General features: G+C 42.0%; 1 protein-coding gene across 2 annotated transcripts in view; it reads right to left on the reverse strand.

Annotated features, from left to right (window-relative positions):
* WDR35 (WD repeat domain 35) overlaps window positions 1–17,388 on the reverse strand; it is a 48,540-nt gene extending 31,152 nt beyond the window's left edge. The window contains exons 1-12 of one of the 2 annotated variants that reach the window (XM_083495492.1): window positions 16,984–17,388; window positions 14,959–15,076; window positions 13,211–13,282; window positions 12,115–12,207; window positions 10,057–10,185; window positions 8,984–9,114; window positions 7,777–7,942; window positions 7,487–7,632; window positions 6,868–6,993; window positions 5,598–5,783; window positions 3,695–3,727; window positions 2,495–2,555 (exon numbers count right to left, since the gene is read on the reverse strand). In XM_083495492.1, the coding sequence (XP_083351618.1) occupies window positions 2,495–2,555; window positions 3,695–3,727; window positions 5,598–5,783; window positions 6,868–6,993; window positions 7,487–7,632; window positions 7,777–7,942; window positions 8,984–9,114; window positions 10,057–10,185; window positions 12,115–12,207; window positions 13,211–13,282; window positions 14,959–15,076; window positions 16,984–17,007 (1,285 nt within the window). In that variant the 5' untranslated portion in view covers window positions 17,008–17,388. The remainder of the gene's footprint in view (window positions 1–2,494; window positions 2,556–3,694; window positions 3,728–5,597; window positions 5,784–6,867; window positions 6,994–7,486; window positions 7,633–7,776; window positions 7,943–8,983; window positions 9,115–10,056; window positions 10,186–12,114; window positions 12,208–13,210; window positions 13,283–14,958; window positions 15,077–16,983) is intronic. The other variant, XM_083495493.1, reaches the window with a different exon arrangement.
* Window positions 17,389–17,748: the final 360 nt, after the last annotated feature.

Raw genomic sequence — 17,748 nt, forward strand, 5'->3', positions numbered from 1 at the left:
GGGGCATTCGTCTTGCGAGGTACCACTGTAACAAGGTACTCTGAAGTGCGATTTTTTCTATTGTGCTGCTCCAACATCTACCACCAACTATAAAGAGTGCAATCAACAATCTCTATTGAGCTTTATCTATCAGTCGTTTTGATAGTTTAATATCTATGGCAGAAATAACCAATGAGCAAGAGAACACTGAAATTGAGAAACGTTAAGTGGGAACTATGCTTCTACTCTGCCTACCAAGCTCTGTTGTTAGAAGCAGCTAGCATGGTAAATACATTTTAAAAGCCTCCCACTGAAAACTGTCAAATATTAGCCTTTGATGAACCTGCATGCAAATGCATAATTAAAAATAATTGGAACTCGATAAGGAAAGGCAGTTGCAAATGGGGCTCAAGTACTTGACTAGAACCTGGAAATTAAACAGTTTTTGAAGATTGGAATTGCATGAATAAAGTGTGCATGCTTTAGTGGCATTTGCAAAAGTCAGAACGATTCACAATATGCCTAATAAAACAGTAGATGTGTGGGCCCTTTGAAAAGTGAGCATGATCGGCACTTTTGAAAAGAGCAAACATATTTACATCACATGCACAGATGTTCCGATGTGGTGTGGGAATGGGCAACCTGTGGCCTTCCAGATGTGGCTGGACTCCAACTCACATCAGCCTCAGACAGCATGGCCAGTGATTAGGGATACTGTAGTCTAGCAACATCTGGAGAATCTCAAGTTTCCTGAGATGGAATCCAGACGTTCCAACATTTCAGTTCTCAGCCCAGCCACAAATTCACTAAGTGGCCTTAGAAAAATCCATCATCTGCAATAAGACCCACCTTACCTATTTGAAAGGACAATATATGCGAAGCACCTTGAAATGCCAAGCATTACTCATTATTATTGTGCTATTAGGTTGCATCCAATGCTGTATCTCTGCTGATGGAAAGGAGAGGAAGGCAATTTTCAGTGATTCCTCCTCCTCCTCAATGAAGTCTTCCAAATCACCCAAATCTCCTCCAGAGGATTGGGTAATAGGGCAGGTGATTAAAAAAAACTTTTTTTAAAAAAAATGCCTACTCCAAAGATCTTATCTTACTACACTAGGGATTGTATAGCTATATCTGAAGTTTCATGCATATCAGGTAATATATTGACCCTGCTCCACTGAATTGAAATTTCAGCCTTCACGACATAGGAAAACGGCCAAGTAAACAGCTATTTTCGTGGAAGAGGGTCAAGATATTAACTGATATGCATGAAAATTCAGATATAGCTATATAATCCCTAGTGTAGTGGGGTAAGACCTTTGGAGCAGGCTTTTTTTTTTTTTTAAAAGTTTTTTATGAACCACCCCACTGAACACCCAACGCTTTTCAGTGGAGCAGGGTCAAGATATTAACTCAGGGGTCAGCAAGCATTTTCAGCAGGGGGCCGGTCCACTGTCCCTCAAACCTTGTGGGGGGCCGGACTATATTTTTGGGGGGAAATGAACGAATTCCTATGTCCCACAAATAACCCAGTGATGAATTTTAAATAAAAGCACACATTCTACTCATGTAGAAACACGCTGATTCCCAGACCGTCTGCGGGCCGGATTTGGAAGGCGATTGGGCCGGATCCGGCCCCTGGGCCTTAGTTTGCCTACCCACGTATTAACTGATATGCATGAAATTTCAGATATAGCTATATAATCCCTAGTGTAGTAAGTTAAGACCTTTGGAGCAGGCATTTAAAAAAAAAAAAGGTTTTTTATGAACCGCCCTATTGGGCAACCTTTTGGAACAGCATGGAAGCTGGTCTGGTGGGGTTGGGAATCACAAAATCACCTCTCTCCACATTCTGGTGACAGAAGCACTTCTGGATCAAATTGCCTTTGTCTGCACTGGACAGCACTGGCTACAAAACACTATGCTTTGTCCATAAAATAATATTGGCTTAAAATCCCATTCCTACCTGATGCAGCTGGCATTCTGAACAGAAATATTAATTAACAAGCAACTGGATCTAGACTAAACACGAGCACAGTTCCACTTATGGGATGCTCCCATGGGCAGAAGGTGGGACCCCCCCCCTGAAAACCCCCCTAAAAGGCTGAAGGATGCCCTATAACAGTGTGGGAGGTAGTGGAGGGGGGGGCTTCCTGGAGAATTTTTGTGTGTGAAAATCACCTCTCCCCCTTCCTCCAGTGGATGTTTCCGCTGCATCAGAATCACTTCTGCAATCAAAGAGAGTGACATATGTCTATATCCAGCCCACAGTCACTTTTGCAATTAGTTTCAAAAGAAGTGGACCTAGTAGGCCATACTAAAATGGCAGTACTGTAGTAGATCTACTTCTATTACAGTTTGCTAACATTTCAAGACACTAAAGAGCAAAGAGTTAGCCAGCTTTGTCACATAAGTAGTAGTTAGCCATTTTGGATTGCCACTGCAATCCGAAATGATTTGGGGCAAAGGATCAAGAAGCATAATGAATACAATAAAACTCTGAACATCTGCTTACCAATGTCAATATATTTTGGATCCAGAGGAGTACCAATGGAATTGCAGAGAACAAGTACATACTATGGAAAAATATAAACACATAGCTGTCAAAGCAAAACACATAATCCACTATGTTCGGCAACTCAATTTATATTGAACTCAGCTTATATATTATTATTTAAATCTGTATCCTCCTAAAGGAGCCCATATAGATTAGGTAAGGAAATGCATCCAAGATTTATGATGGCATAACAAGTTAATATAGTATTTTTTAATCATTTTTAAGGGGAGAAGAAAGGAACAAGAACTCATGTTTCATTAGTATCAAGCTAAATTCCTTTCCACTAAAACCACCACCACAACAAGGAAACCACCCCTTTGCAACAAAATGTCACTGCGTATGAAAGGGCAAAGCACAAAATATAATGTTAGAAAGCATTACTGAGTCCCTTTGACTAATCTATGAGTCGGGTCTAGATTACTTGAACTTGGATCCCATTGAATCAATATGAAAAGTTAGTCACAACTTGTTAAAATTCATGTCACCTGTTCAGTGAGGTTTCTGAACCCAATATAGTATTTTGGGGGTTTATACGTCATTCAAAGAAGGTCAAATATACTATCACTCTCTGTAAAACAGCACAGATCTAAAGGGGGATGTCATGGAACTGCCATTGGCTCAGAGGCGAGAGGGGGAAGGGCAGATGGATTACAGAGAGCCTCCAAAAATCGTGGGAAGCAGCACTTCCTCAGCAGAGGAAGGATGTCACGCATCTAGTGGGGAAGAGCTGCAGGGCTCGGAGGATGCAAGGCAATGCCAGGACACCTTGCCTGAGCAAAGCGGGGAGGAGGGAGGTTCCCCTTTACCCAAGCCTTCCTTGCGCAGTGGGCTTTTGTGCAGAGAGGGGAGGCACAGACTGGGGGTCAAGAAACTGCTCTGCTGGGGAAAGTTTAAGGACCACCCACTCTCAGATTCTGCTAGTGATTGAGCAAGACATGGAATAGAGGCGTTCTGCATTGTAAATGTTTTTGCACCAATAATAAAGCCTTTGAAAAGACCAGTGATGGATCTCGAGCAACCACACCGATAGGCATAACAGGGCAGTTCCAGAAATTATAATTCAATGAAATGGGTGCTGATTACATATACCTAAATGGTAAATCATATCATAGCCATACAAGCTACACATTAAAGCAGCATATAAAAGAATTGTTTTACCATTGCACCGAGAGAGTCAGTTTCATGCTCCTCCTTTGTAAGCATTGTACAAGAGATATGGGAAATAATTAATTCCTTTGGCAAATAAAAGAATACCAATTAAACTAAAGGATATTGTATGTAATAGCAAAAAGAAAAAGCAAGGCTGCTGGATTTCTTCCATATAGATAGGCTTCCAACTTATTAACAGTGATGTAGAAAAATTTACTTGCACCTTAGCATTTTGCTCTATGTCCTTCCCAGTGCTTTTTTTCTGGAGAGACGCAGGGGTATGCTTACCCCTAAACATTTTGTGAATCTTTGACTTTTGTCCATTTGCTGTATTTATTTCCCCCGATTTGAACTAAAAAATGGTGATTTTCTTGAGTCAAAAAGAGAGTAACCCTAAACATTTTTAGAAAAAAAGCACTGGTCCTTCCTAACTGCATCACATTTCAAAATACAAAGCCATGTTCTCAACATTGAAGGAGGACCGTTCCTTGGGTTTAGTAACATTAGAGAGAGTCGGTTTACATAAGCAAGCAGACTCAATGGAAAGCTAAAAAGCAGGTGCCCCCAGAAGCACAGTATTCAGCACAACATTACCCAAACTCCTGATTGTTCCTTTGCTGGAGCAAGGCACACTCCCAACTGCCCATCAGCAGAGAGGTTGCAGGATCATGGCTTGCTCAAGGAGTGGGGAGGCAATTTTCATATAATGGAAATTGCTTCTGCCCCCCAGCACAGCTTTGGAACCACCTAGGAGAAAGGAAGGCTTGCAAAGCCCTTTCCCGTGCTCTCTGTTCCAACCTCTGATGTTGCAGGTTGAAAGGCTCACAGTGAGGAGAGCTTTGCAAGCCTTCCTATGCTCCCCATTTCAACGTCTAATGTTGCAGGTTGAAAGGAGGAGCACAAGAAAGAGATCTGTAAGCTTCCCTGCACCAACATCAGAAGTTGAAAGAATCAGCGCAGGAAAGCTTGCAAAGCATAGGGCTGGCAACACTCCTTGTGTTGTGGTTCTCGTTCTTGAGAACTCTGTACAAGAGACTGTGACTGGTGGGTTGGCCAACAAATTGAGAGCCAAAAACACTCGACACCTGTTTTGAATATAAGCCTGCTGGCAGGGTTTTACTGTTGTTTATTTTACCGTATTTTTCGCTCTATAGGACACACTTTTCCCCCTTCAAAAATGAAGGGGAAATGTGTGTGCGTCCTATGGAGCGAAGACGCCATAGCCCCGCGACCATCTCCCAGCTGGAGAGGTGACGCGCGGCTATGGCAGGAGCCTCTCCGCTGCGCCTTTCCGCTGCTCCCTGACCTGCTCTTTGGGGCTGGTGGTGGGCTTCCCCCCGCCAGCCCCAAAGAGCAGGTCAAAAGGAACTTGAAGCCTGGAGAGCGAGAGGGGTCAGTGCACACCGACCCCTCTCGCTCTCCAGGCTTCCAAGGTAGCCGCCTGAACGCACCTTAAACGGCACCTTGTTTTAGAGTGGGAAAACAAGAGGGGGAAAGTTCTCCCCCTCTCTGCGCAGCGCCTCCTGCCGCTTCGCTGAAGGGGCGCTGGGCAGAGAGGGGGAGAATTTTTTTTTCTTGTTCTCCCCCCTCTAAAACAAAGTGCGTCCTATTGTCCGGTGCGTCCTATGGTGCGAAAAATACGGTATGTTCTAGGCAGAATTTCCTGATGTTGCTGATACTTTAGAAATAACAACAATTAATCAGTGCTTTGAAGATTTACAACTTGCAGCAGAGCTTTCAACTACAGCTTCTAACTCGTTCTTGCCACAAGGATGATGTTAAGCTCCTTTGTCTTTGAAGGGAACTGAAATGGTAACGAGTGGACCTTCTATCAGAGCACTGCAAACAAATTAACTGTTCCATTTTCTAATTCAAAGTGATTCAGCAAGAGTTATACGGTAACTAGGGATACCTGAAGTTGATTTTCATAGGCTTTGGTTGCCAAAATGCAGAAGTCTCCACAGGTTGTAATGGAAATCAGACTCTTGACATATTTCAAATACTTTTCATTGTTTTTTATGTCCCAGAAGACCACACAGTACTCTGGACGATCAGGTCGGGTATATGCATAAACCACTGTATTAGTGCAATAACCCCACTGTCAACAAAGAAAACTTTATTCATTATTCATAGTAGAAAGTAACATATATAAACATTATTGATAGTGTTGAGCAGGGTTTCCCAAACATGGGTCCCCAGACTTTTTTGAGGACTACAATGCCCATCATCCCTGACCACTGGTTCTGCTAGCTAGGGATGATGGGAGTTGTAGTCCAAAAACAGCTGGAGACCCAAGTTTGGGAAACCCTGGTATAGAGTAACATATAGAAAATATAATGTACAGACCTACCACTCATCTTTGCTATTCTCCTCAAGAGAATATAGCTAACTCTAATGGACATGGTGAAAAGCTGCTATTATAATTGTAATTCTTTTTTATACCAATTTCTATACTGCCCTTCATTCAAAGTTCACTTGGTGGTTTACAATACAAAACCACAAAAATACATACCACAATAACAAAAAACAACAACCAATTACACCCCACCCACCTCAGTTTAAAAGGCCATAGGTTGCTTAATTAGCCAAAGGCCTGGGAAGAAGTAGAAGAAGAAGAAGAGGAGGAGGAGGAGGAGTTTGGATTTGATATCCCGCTTTATCACTACCCTAAGGAGTCTCAAAGTGGCTAACAATCTCCTTTCCCTCCCCCCCCCCACAACAAACACTCTGTGAGGTGAGTGAGGCTGAGAGACTTCAAAGAAGTGTGACTAGTCCAAGGTCACCCAGCAGCTGCATGTGGAGGAGCGGAGACAAGAACCCAGTTCACCAGATTATGAGTCTACCGCTCTTAACCACTACACCACACCGGGAGAAGAGGAATGTTCTTGCCTGGCACCTAAAGATATGTAACGAGGGTTCCAGGCGAGCCTCTCTGGGGAGATCATTCCACAATCGTGGAGCCACTTCAGAAAAGACCCATCCTCATGTTGCCACTCTCTGGACTTCTCATGGAAGAGGCACATGAAGAAGGGCCTCAGACAGGGAGAGGCAGTCTTTGAAATGTTGTGATATCCCAAAGAGATGATTCATTTTAATATCATAATTCCAGGCTTCTCTTTCTGTAGTGCTTGCAAATGGCGCTGTAAGTCTTCCAGTGAAAGTGGCATTCTGCAGCTACTTACCTTATAGTTTGGCCGGATATTTGCAAAATAAATACATTGGTCAACGGCTAGCGATAATTTTAAGCCTCCTCCTTCCCAAGACAGAGCTGAAACTTGTTTGCCTGGAACCTTCATGGTACGCAAATGCTGAAACAACACCATCCATTCATTGGTTACATGGTATCTGTGGGACTTCCAATTGGGGCATAACTGAATATACTGCACAATATATTTTGCAGGTATGACTGGAAGAAAGGTGTACATGAACTCAAGAAGGCTTGGGCCTTCTTGCCAATCTAACAGGATGACTTGAGAGAGGTAATTTGTGTGGAATATGGGTATAACTGTGATAAAGAGCTTGGCATTCCTCCCCCCCCCCTTTTCTTTTCTCTTTTGTCCTCTTCTTTTTTGGCTTCTATCTCTCTCTCTTAGCTTAGTTTGGCTTTTATTGTATATTATGTTGAAAACTTTCAATAAAAAATTGATTGCGTAAAGAGAGAGGTAATTTCTGATACTGTATCTCCTGAAATTAAATTCTTAAAATACAGGAACAAGCAACATTTATGGAGAGCGCTAATATTTAATTTTAGCCAACCAGAGTACACCGGATCAAATAGGAAAATGAAAGAAATGCTTTTACCTCACCAAATGGAGAGTAGAACTGTATCACGTTTATATCTTTATCTTGTCCAGCTATTTTCTTGAAGCATGCAATAGCCAGGACATTTCCACAGTGGTTCCACTGGAGAGTCGTGACATTCAGAGTAGTATTGATTAAGACAGGATCTGGTGGTTATAAGTTTGGGAAAGAAATGTTACAGACAAATAGCTTATCTGAAAAAGGATCTGAGTTACATTGCCCTCCAGCAAGACCTCCAAGCCTTAAATTCACAGTGCTTCTTTCAATGAGTAATAGGAAGTTGTGCTTACTTTGATCATTCTCATGTCTCATTATTTGGCATCGTCCATTGTCAAAACAAATAGCAAGGCAAGGGCAATCTGGCTCAATGTAGCCCTCCGTTCCAGGGTACCAGTGGATTCCAGCAATACTGAATGCTCCAGTTACATTCACCAAGCAGTTCATTTTCATTTTCATCTAAAGTGACCATTTCACATATGTAAGTAAGAATGAACTTGACAAAAGTATCACCAGTGGCTTAAACAGATGTGCAGGCTGATGCTGTGCAAGTTTATTTGAAAGAAAGACCCACTGCATTGAATTAGTTTTACTCCCAAGTAAGTTTGCTGAATGGGAGAACCAATCTTAGCTTAAATGTAAACCAATGCAAACCAAGATTTTTTTTTCAAAAGTGAAGTACATAAACAAATGAAAGAATAAATAGGTAGCTAACTCTGGCTGCAATTCACATATCAATTAAGTCAAAGTGTTGGCATTCCGTCCAAGTTAATGGCACTGGCTTCAGTTAAATCACCTTTATTGGTTGCTGTCAGGGAACTGCCATCAGTGCCGGAGGGAGAGAGCAAAAGCCAGAGGGATTCCAGAGAGCGTCCAGGGATTGGGAAAGCAGCCCATCTTCTGGGGAAGAGAATCAGCGTAGCACCAGTGGAGAAGGGGGGCAGATGGGGGAAGCGGCGAGGCGGTCCCATGACTCCTTGCCTGGGACCAGCGGGGAGAGTAGGGGTCATCCGTTGCCCACGCCCTCCTTGCGCAGAAGGCTTTCGCGCAGAGAGAGTAGGAGGAGACTAGGCGTCAAAGAGCTTCTTTGCTGGAAGAAGTTTAAGAAACGCCCACTGACGGATTCTGCTAGCGATTGAGTCAGCCACAGGTGAGTGGCTGTCCGGACAGAAAAGGTTCACTTAAGCAACCCAGCCAGGTGTTTGCACCCAGCCGGGGAGATAAGCACCGGTTTATGCACGAGCAACCCCTAGAACCATTGCAGTTGCTGTAACCAGCTGCCTCTGTATTTGTGCTCTATTAAACACCATTACATGCTCCTGTTTTCAATTCCTGCGGTGATTACAGAACAGTTTTTAAGCACGTCATTACAGAAGGATAAGCACTAGTGACTTTATGCAGCACCAGTGTAGATCAGGCAGAAAAAATCTTCCCAACTGCAAGATCAACCAGACAGTGAAGGCACCCAACAGATTATACTTCTTACACTTCTGAACTTACCATAAAAGTCCCATTCTTGTCATAAATGTGTATTTCACCATTTGCCATTCCAAAGAGCAGAGTCCTGCCATCTGGAGACCATGCAACATGATGGAGTTGTACTTTCAAATCCTTTCCCCAAATGCGATTCCCTTTTAAGAGAAAATACGTTCAACACAGCCTACAACTAAAAATAAAATTTATGCCACTTAAAATACTAAAGGATTGCTACTGCAAAAGTTCAAATGATGAATGTTAATTCATGCACACATACACAGCAAAAAAGGAGAAATGTACTCTGCTCTCTTTTCTATTGTTATATAAACAATCCATGAACACAGTTCTGTTCCATTCATGGAATCAAAATGAGAATCTAAACCATTGTAAACATGACAGTATGGCTTTACTATGCTTTTGATAGTATATGTGTTCAACCATTAGCAGGCTATATACACAAGTCTAATTGCATATCATCATACATTCCAATAAATCTACTTGGCATATTAAAAATATTATTCATGTATTAAAATTACTGGGTAAGCTGACATAGAGGCATATCCTAATTTCAATTGCTGCTTATATAGTATTCCCCAAACAAAGAATATGCTTTTATCTCAGGGAATTTAAGTCAATTTTTATTAGCTTTCATTTTCATATGTAAAAATGCAGAAATACAGAGCACAAAAACCTCATGGGTGAGTTCTAAAGTAGCACAAACAGGAATCCACTCTTGCAGTGGGGCTTCTCCTCCCTTTCCTTCCCCCTCTGTCTGTTGAAAATCTGCTTCAAATTCCAGATTTGGGGGGCACATGGGGGAAGGAAGGAGGAGAGAGACCTAAAGTAACAATGTACAAGGGGGCAGACATCATTGACTGTCGACCCCTATATCTCTGTGGTCAGATATCATCAACACGGGAGCTGTAAATTGAAAAGGAGGACAACAGGATTTTAGCAAACAAAAATATTATTTTTAGGAGTCACAATTCTATTAAAGCAAATTTAGACAAACGCAAATTGATCTGTAATGTTTGTGAATCATATTCACTGCAAACAATGCTATAAGAGTCTTTTATTTAGTACAGGAGATACTTTACCATCCACAGAACCAACAATTACAGCACCGTCTTCATATATAATGCAAATTTTTTGTCCATCAGCATTCCATCTCATACTTCGAACAACAGATTTATTTCTGTTATTGATCATTTCCTCATACCAAGAACCTAAAGCCAAAGAATAAATGTTTAGCCACACCTTCAACACTGCTCTACTTCATCTGAACTATTTCTATTAGAAGTAAACCAGTTGGAATTATCTGCCAAAAACATTGTACATTATCTGGGTAGCATGTTAAATCATATTAAGAAATATTTCAAAATAATTTACTATTGAATAAAAAATAATGATGACTTAAATCTGTGGTCATCTCTTGATTGACAGCTTTGGCCCTGTATACCTGAAGGAGCATCTGCACCACCATCGTTCAGACTGAGATTGAGCACTGACGGCCTTCTGGTGATTCCCTTGCTGTGAGAAGTGAGGTTACGGGGAACCAGGCAGAAGGCCTTCTCGGTAGTGGCACCCGCCCTGTGGAATGCCCTCCCATCAGATGGCAAAGAAATCAAAAAGCATTTGACTCTTAGAAGACATCTGAAGGCAACCCTGCATTGGGAAGTTTTTAATGTTTGATGTTTTATCGTGTTTCTATCAATGTTTTATTGTGTTTTTAATATTCTGTTGTGAGCCGCCCAGAGTGGCTGGGGCAGATGGGCAGCATACAAATAATAAAATCACCATTATTGTTTGTTGTTGTTGCAACTCATTACCAAACTTAAAACCATGGAGAAACCTGGTCTGAACAGAGACATTGGATTCTTATCTCATTATACATGACTAAGACATTTTTCACCTTCTCACCCCTTGCCTTTTCCTGTAAGACCTATTGCAGTCGTTAAGAGTCGTCAACAGGCTCATCTCAGCTATCTGCCAATCACCCATTCCCACCACCCTTCTGAGTAATACCCCTCCCCACCTTCTCACTATATAGAAGGATCTGGCAACTTCTGTTTCAGTGTATCTGAAGAAGTGCGCATGCACACGAAAGCTCATACCAAGAACTAACTTAGTTGGTCTTTAAGGTGCTACTGGAAGGAATTTTTTTAGTTTGTTGTTGTTGTTGTTGTTCTTATCCCCCACAGGCCCCCACCACATATTTATAGGGAAGATAATAAATGATTGGTGAAAAACTTTTATCTATTTTTAATTGGAGGAAAAAGAGCTAAGAATTTTCTATAGAAAAGATACTTCTGTAAAACAAGAAAATCTTTAATTTTAAAAAAAGAATAATATTCAACAACAGAGCTGTGAGATCGGAAGGTGTGCTGCTTTACCCCAAATAAAACATTCTACTTGTTTAAAAGAAAAGAAAAGAAAAGATGGTTTTAGAACTCTAAATTTCAAACTGACTTATTAAAAATCACAAGCTTCCAATGAATTTAAGAAATCCATGAAACAATAATATCTAAGCAAATCAGCTGCTGTGGTTATACATAATGCCAGCAAACAGCTGTACTACACATGGCAACCTGTCAGAACAGGTTACATGTAGGCTCAAAGGCAGATATGCTGTTGGTGAGAAGAGGGGCAAAAAGGGAAGAAGTAAACTTAAGAATTAATCCAGTAGCCCTGTGCACTTTATTGGTGGCTAAGTGACTGGCTTTACAGCACTGGAAAGACTGGACAGCTCCCTCCAGTAGCTCATTGGCTGGAGGAACTTCCTTTCTTGCAGCCTACGGAAGAGCTACTTTCTCTGTGGAGGGGCAAAGAGCACTATTCTGAGATCTGGGACCCCTTTTTAGAGTTATGGGCTCCACACACAGAGTTTTCTCCATATGTGCCTGACTTTGCAAAATGGTATTGTGAATTGACCTGTTTTCCTTCTTTGAGCTGTTATGGAAAAACTTACAACAAACTTAGAACAATTTTTAAAATCATTAAATAATGCAACTCGCGCCTTTGTAACCAGCAATTAAAAACCTGGAGAAGCATTATACAAATCTCAAAGGCATCTATTATGTGAGATTTCACAAAGGCACAATAAAAACTTGAGATACCACAGTGATATTATTGCCAATCTCCAACAAATCCTCTACCTTTATACAGCATCCACACAATAATAAGTCCATGCTCATCACTGCTAGTCAATTTCTGATACTGTTCATTCCAAGTCACTACTTGCACAGCACCTAGAAAATTATAGATGAGTATATTATTGGATCACAACAATATTTTTAATAACACACAATTAAAATGTTATTAATTCATAAAAATCCATTATCCAGAAACATCAGTCATGATAATATAACAGTATTTGTGATCTCATAAATAACAAAGCAATATAGGGCATAATGAAAAAATAAAGTATAGCTTGGATCCAATGGAGTTATTCCATTCACTGAATATGCTTTTTTTAAATGTAAGGGCCTTTGATACAATAGGGGTTCCTAGAAATGGAAGAGAGAAAATGTTTACCAATTTTCCCTCCCCACTAGAGCTCCAAGCACCTCTGCCTATATTGGTCCAAGGAGATATGTCATGTATTTGAGCATATTTTTGGGGATGTATGGGAAATCTGGAATTCACCTTCTCCCTTGTCCACTCACAAGAGTCTTTGCTAGATTCAAGACCTTTACATGATGCTTTTCACTTATTTTTCTCTTTGCATAATTGTATTTTAACATGTTAATCTTCTATACCACTTTGGCATGCTGAAATGATAAGCAATTTATACATACACCTAATAAATGTGAAATTGCAGGTGGAAAGGGGTGTATTGGAGGGATACAAACCTAATGATATATTTAACGTAATATTTTAATAAAAATAAATCAATGTAGATAATTACATCTTTTAAATCTTGAAGAACTGTGGCTTATATTTGCCTTTGCTTATCTAACAATGTACCCCATCTGAAACATTAATATGCTGTTAGATGGTGCAAGGAGAAAATAAACTGAAAACATGATGTCAAAGATGTACTGCACATATATTTTTACTTGATTTGCAATAATTGCACATGCAGTAGCAGATGCCAAACAATGAACTCTAAAGTTTGTTTTCTTGCATAAATGAATTAATAGAGAAAAAATATCAATGGAAAGTGCATCAGTTTCTGAACACCTTATTCAGCAGGCAATTTTAAACTAGTCTATAATGAATGAATATTAAATACAGGATAATGACTCTCACCAGTGTGACCTTCCAGTGTTCGATTCATTGAGAGATTGCTAGGTGCTGCAAGCCCCTTTGCTTTGGATTCATCTAAAAAAGAAGTTTAAATATCATTTTAAAACAAAGGCTGGAATCCTAAATTGTTCTCCCTGTAGCAGAAAGCCTCTGCAGTTCTTAACAACATATCCACATATACTCAGGAGTCCCCCACCAACAGAAAAAGGGATGCAGAACTCTGCAAAATGTGGGGGAAAGGTGGTAAAGGTAAAGGTAAAGGTACTCCTGCCCGTACGGGCCAGTCTTGACAGACTCTAGGGTTGTGCGCTCATCTCACTCTATAGGCCAGGAGCCAGCGCTGTCCGCAGACACCGCAGACACTGGTCACGTGGCCAGTGTGACAAGCTGCATCTGGCGAGCCAGTGCAGCACACGGAACGCCATTTACCTTTCCGCTGGTAAGCGGTCCCTATTTATCTACTTGCACCCGAGGGTGCTTTCGAACTGCTAGGTTGGCAGGCGCTGGGACCGAACGACCGCCGACCATGCGATCGGCAAGTCCTAGGCTCTGTGGTTTTACCCACTAAAGTCTAATTCCTTAGAGCTCCTCCATGGCTTGCCTGGTTTGCCCAGCCGTCTCTCTCTCGTTTCCCTTCTCTCCACCCTCCACCCCATCAATATGTACAATTCCACTTCACCAAACCTATCCATAGTCCCCTTAGAGCATGGGGGCCGGATCCAGCCCAATCGCCTTCCAAATTCGGCCCACAGACGGTCTGGGAATCAGCGTGTTTTTACATGAGTAGAGCGTGTGCTTTTATTTAAAATGCATCCCTGGGTTATTTGTGGGGTGTAGGAATTCGTTCATTTCCCCCCCCCCCCAAATTTTGGCCTGGCCCCACACAAGGTCTGAGGGACAGTGGACCGGCCCCCTGCTGAAAAAGTTTGCTGACCCCTGCCTTAGAGCCTCACAAAACTTCCCCCATGGACCCACTTTCTGCATGTTTGTTTAGGATTCCCTGGTGTTCACATCACAGGACCAGAAAAATGGTTGACTGCACTCATCCGTATGCCTTTCACGCAATGAAAATGTCAGACTGAATGCGTTGCACTGCGGCAGCAAAACATCAAGGGCATTGCACTGCTGCAATAACTCGGGATAGTGTGACTACATTGGCACCAGTCATGTGGCCATAGAGGGAGCAAGTTGACAGACCAGCTACAAAGCAAAAGAGAGACCATCATATGCCACCACAGAATGGGAACCAGATTGTACTGATGCCATGCTAGTTGTTGTTGTTTAGTCATTTAGTTGTGTTTGACTCTTCGTGACCCCATGGACCAGAGCACACCAGGCACTCCTGTCTTCCACTGCCTCCTGCAGTTTGGTCAAACTCATGCTGGTAGCTTCGAAAACACTGTCCAACCATCTCGTCCTCCATCGTCCCCTTTTCCTTGTGCCCTCCATCTTTTCCAACATCAGGGTCTTTTCCAGGGAGTCATCTCTTCTCATGAGGTGGCCAAAGTACTGGAGTCTCAGCTTCACGATCTGTCCTTCCAGTGAGCACTCAGGGCTGATTTCCTTCAGAATAGATCAGTTTGATCTTCTTGCAGTCCATGGGACTCTCAAGAGTCTCCTCCAGCACCATAATTCAAAAGCATCAACTCTTCGGCGATCAGCCTTCTTTATGGTCCAACTCTCACTTCCATACAGGCAATGCTAGTAAATGTTTTCAAATATGTGATAGGCACAACAGAAGTGTCACTTACCTGTTTTTGTCTCCAGTTTTAAAATTTTCAGCAGACCATCTTCTCCCCCACATGCTATATAGCCTTGGTCCTTACTCCAAGAAATAGATCTTAGCCGAACATTGCCAGGAATTGTGATCTGAAAGGAGGATGGTTTCGTAATGGAAATTGAAACCAAGTTCAAAATTGCCGACCTCAAAATATGGACCGGTTACACATCATAAATTCAAAGCGCCTACACCCCATCCCTGGCAAGAATCCTGGGACAGTAGTTACCTTTTTGCAGTGCCACAATTTCCAGCAACCTTAACAAACAACAATTCCCATTCTTGGAGGGTGGGGTTCTTTAAATGTATGGTGTGATGCACATTGCTTCTCCAGTGTACAAGGTAATACCTTGGTAGTACCTTGGATCTCAAATGCCTTGGCTCCTGAACAAATCGGCTCCTGAACTATCGAAACCTGGAAGTAAGTGTTCCAGTTTTCAAATGATTGTCGGAAGCTGAACATCCAACGCGGCTTCCGAGCAGCCAATGGGAAGCTGCGCTTTGGTTTCCGAACGTTTTGGAAGTCAGACAGACTTCCGGAACGGATTCCATTCGATTTCCAAGGTACGGTTGTATAAACGAAAGACAGGCCCTTGCCTCAAAGAGCTTTATAAACTGTAAGAAGTTCTATTCCGGCTATACAACTGAAATGAAAAGGTTTCTGGGGCAACATGGGGGTCAAACAGAGGAGAAAAGAACACCAAAAGTGGTAAAAAAATAACTATTGAAAGCTTCAAAAGTTGCTCCAGTATCAGAAAGGTTTGCTGTATTAGTTAATGGGCCAAAAGGAATACCTGATATAATCTGGAGAAATTAAATGAGGTGGGGATTTATTGCTGGTTTTTTTGACACAGCAGACCCTCCAGTTCCTGATTTGTTCCTGGATTGTCCCACTTTTTCATAAGTGGCCCCTATTTTCATCTGAGAAATATTGAAGGGTATGGAGTTATGCATGCGTTCATCCGTCCCCTGAAGCCAAAGAGATAAGTACTGTAACTCTATTTTAGAAGACATCTGAAAGCAGCCCAGTATTGAAAAGGTTTTTTATTTTTATTTTTATATGTTGGGAACCACCTGGAGCGGCTGGGGCAAGCCACTCAGATGGGTGGGGTATAAATATTATTATTATTATTATTATTATTATTATTATTATTATTATTATTGAATAGGATGTCATTATTTTCATCAGAGAAATGTTGGAGGGTATGACAGCGAGGTAACAATATTCACCATGTAGATCAATGACCCTGAGCACCTTTCATAAAAACAACAAACACCTTTAACTGTAAAAAAAAAAAAGCAATCTTATTGCGGTTGTGTCCCGCTTTCCTCCCGGCCTGTGGTTCCCAATGTGGGGCACATGCCCCACGGGGGGGGGGGGGGGCAATTTGATTCGAGAATGTGTTATTAACAGTTAATGTAGGAGTTCACTTTCTGAATAATAAAAATTACATGTCACAGAGTGGAGGCATCAGGATTTTAAAGATGCTTAGGTGGGGCATGGCCCAAAAAAGGTTAGGAACCACTGCTCCTGGCGTACACATTCAGACGTTCCCAACCAGGGTTTCCCAAACCTGGGTTCTCCAGCTGTTTTCGGGCTCCAACTCCCACCATGTCTAGGATGGGGACTGCAGTCCGAAAACAAGCTCCCGACCTACACGCACCTCGCGTCTAAACTCTCGGGCGACGAAAACGCGCGGCGGATGTCATGTGTGAAGCGCTTTGACACGTGTCCTCCACCACCGACAAACGAGGATCTCTTCTGGCTGCAATCCGATAACAACAACACGCGCAGGCGAGGGAAAGCAGCGATGGTGGCAAAGGGAAGGGTCGCTCTCGGGGGGAAAAGCACTTTTTAGGAGGAAAGTGAACTTTTGGAGCATGCGCCATGCGCCCCCCCCCCGAAGATCGGGGGGGTGTTTGTGTGATTTCAAGGCAGCCCCGCTTTAACCCCCCCAGATTTCGCCCCCCCCCAAAAAAACCACACGAAAGCCTTTACCTTCTTGCTCAGGTAGATAAACATCCTGCCGAGAGTCTTCCCCCTGTCGATTCACACGCGCGCCGCCGCCGTCTCCATGGCAACAGAGGCCTAGCGCCTCCTGGCTCGCCTTAGCAACCCGCTGCCGCCGTTGTCGCCGCAGCCTCGGAAGAAAAGCTTCCGGGTCAGAAGAGAAATGAAAGGAAATAAAGTTTAAGAACGACAGCAACAAAAAGGAAAGGAAAGCCAAGTCTCCCGCGGCATTTCAAGCCTCGTCCACGCTTCGTCTTCGCCTGTTCCGCGGCTTCGTACGCGCCGCTGCGAAACAACAACAAACCCAAAAAATCGTCATTGCTCCTCCATAACGCGCGACTGTTTTGCTCCCTGGTTTCCCTAATAATAATAATAACAATAACAATGATGCATTGTTTATATGCCGCCCATCTGAGTTAACTCTTCTTTTTTAAATATATACATACGTATATATATATATATATATATATATATATATATATATATATATATACAGTCCATATAGTTAAAGCTATGGTGTGTGTGTGTGTGTGTGTATATATATATATATATATACACACACACACACACATATATATATATATACACATATATATATTATTACATATATATTATTACATATTTTATTACATATTTTATAATTATTACATATATATATATGTAATAATTTTGAGAGGTTGGATAGTTACAATGGAATGATCCTGGTGGTGGGGTGCACATTTTTATTCTTACTTATCTATGAAGTAAGAATAA

Source organism: Podarcis liolepis (genome assembly GCF_965112155.1).
Source record: "Podarcis liolepis genome assembly, chromosome: 3".
Taxonomy (NCBI): Eukaryota; Metazoa; Chordata; class Lepidosauria; order Squamata; family Lacertidae; genus Podarcis; species Podarcis liolepis.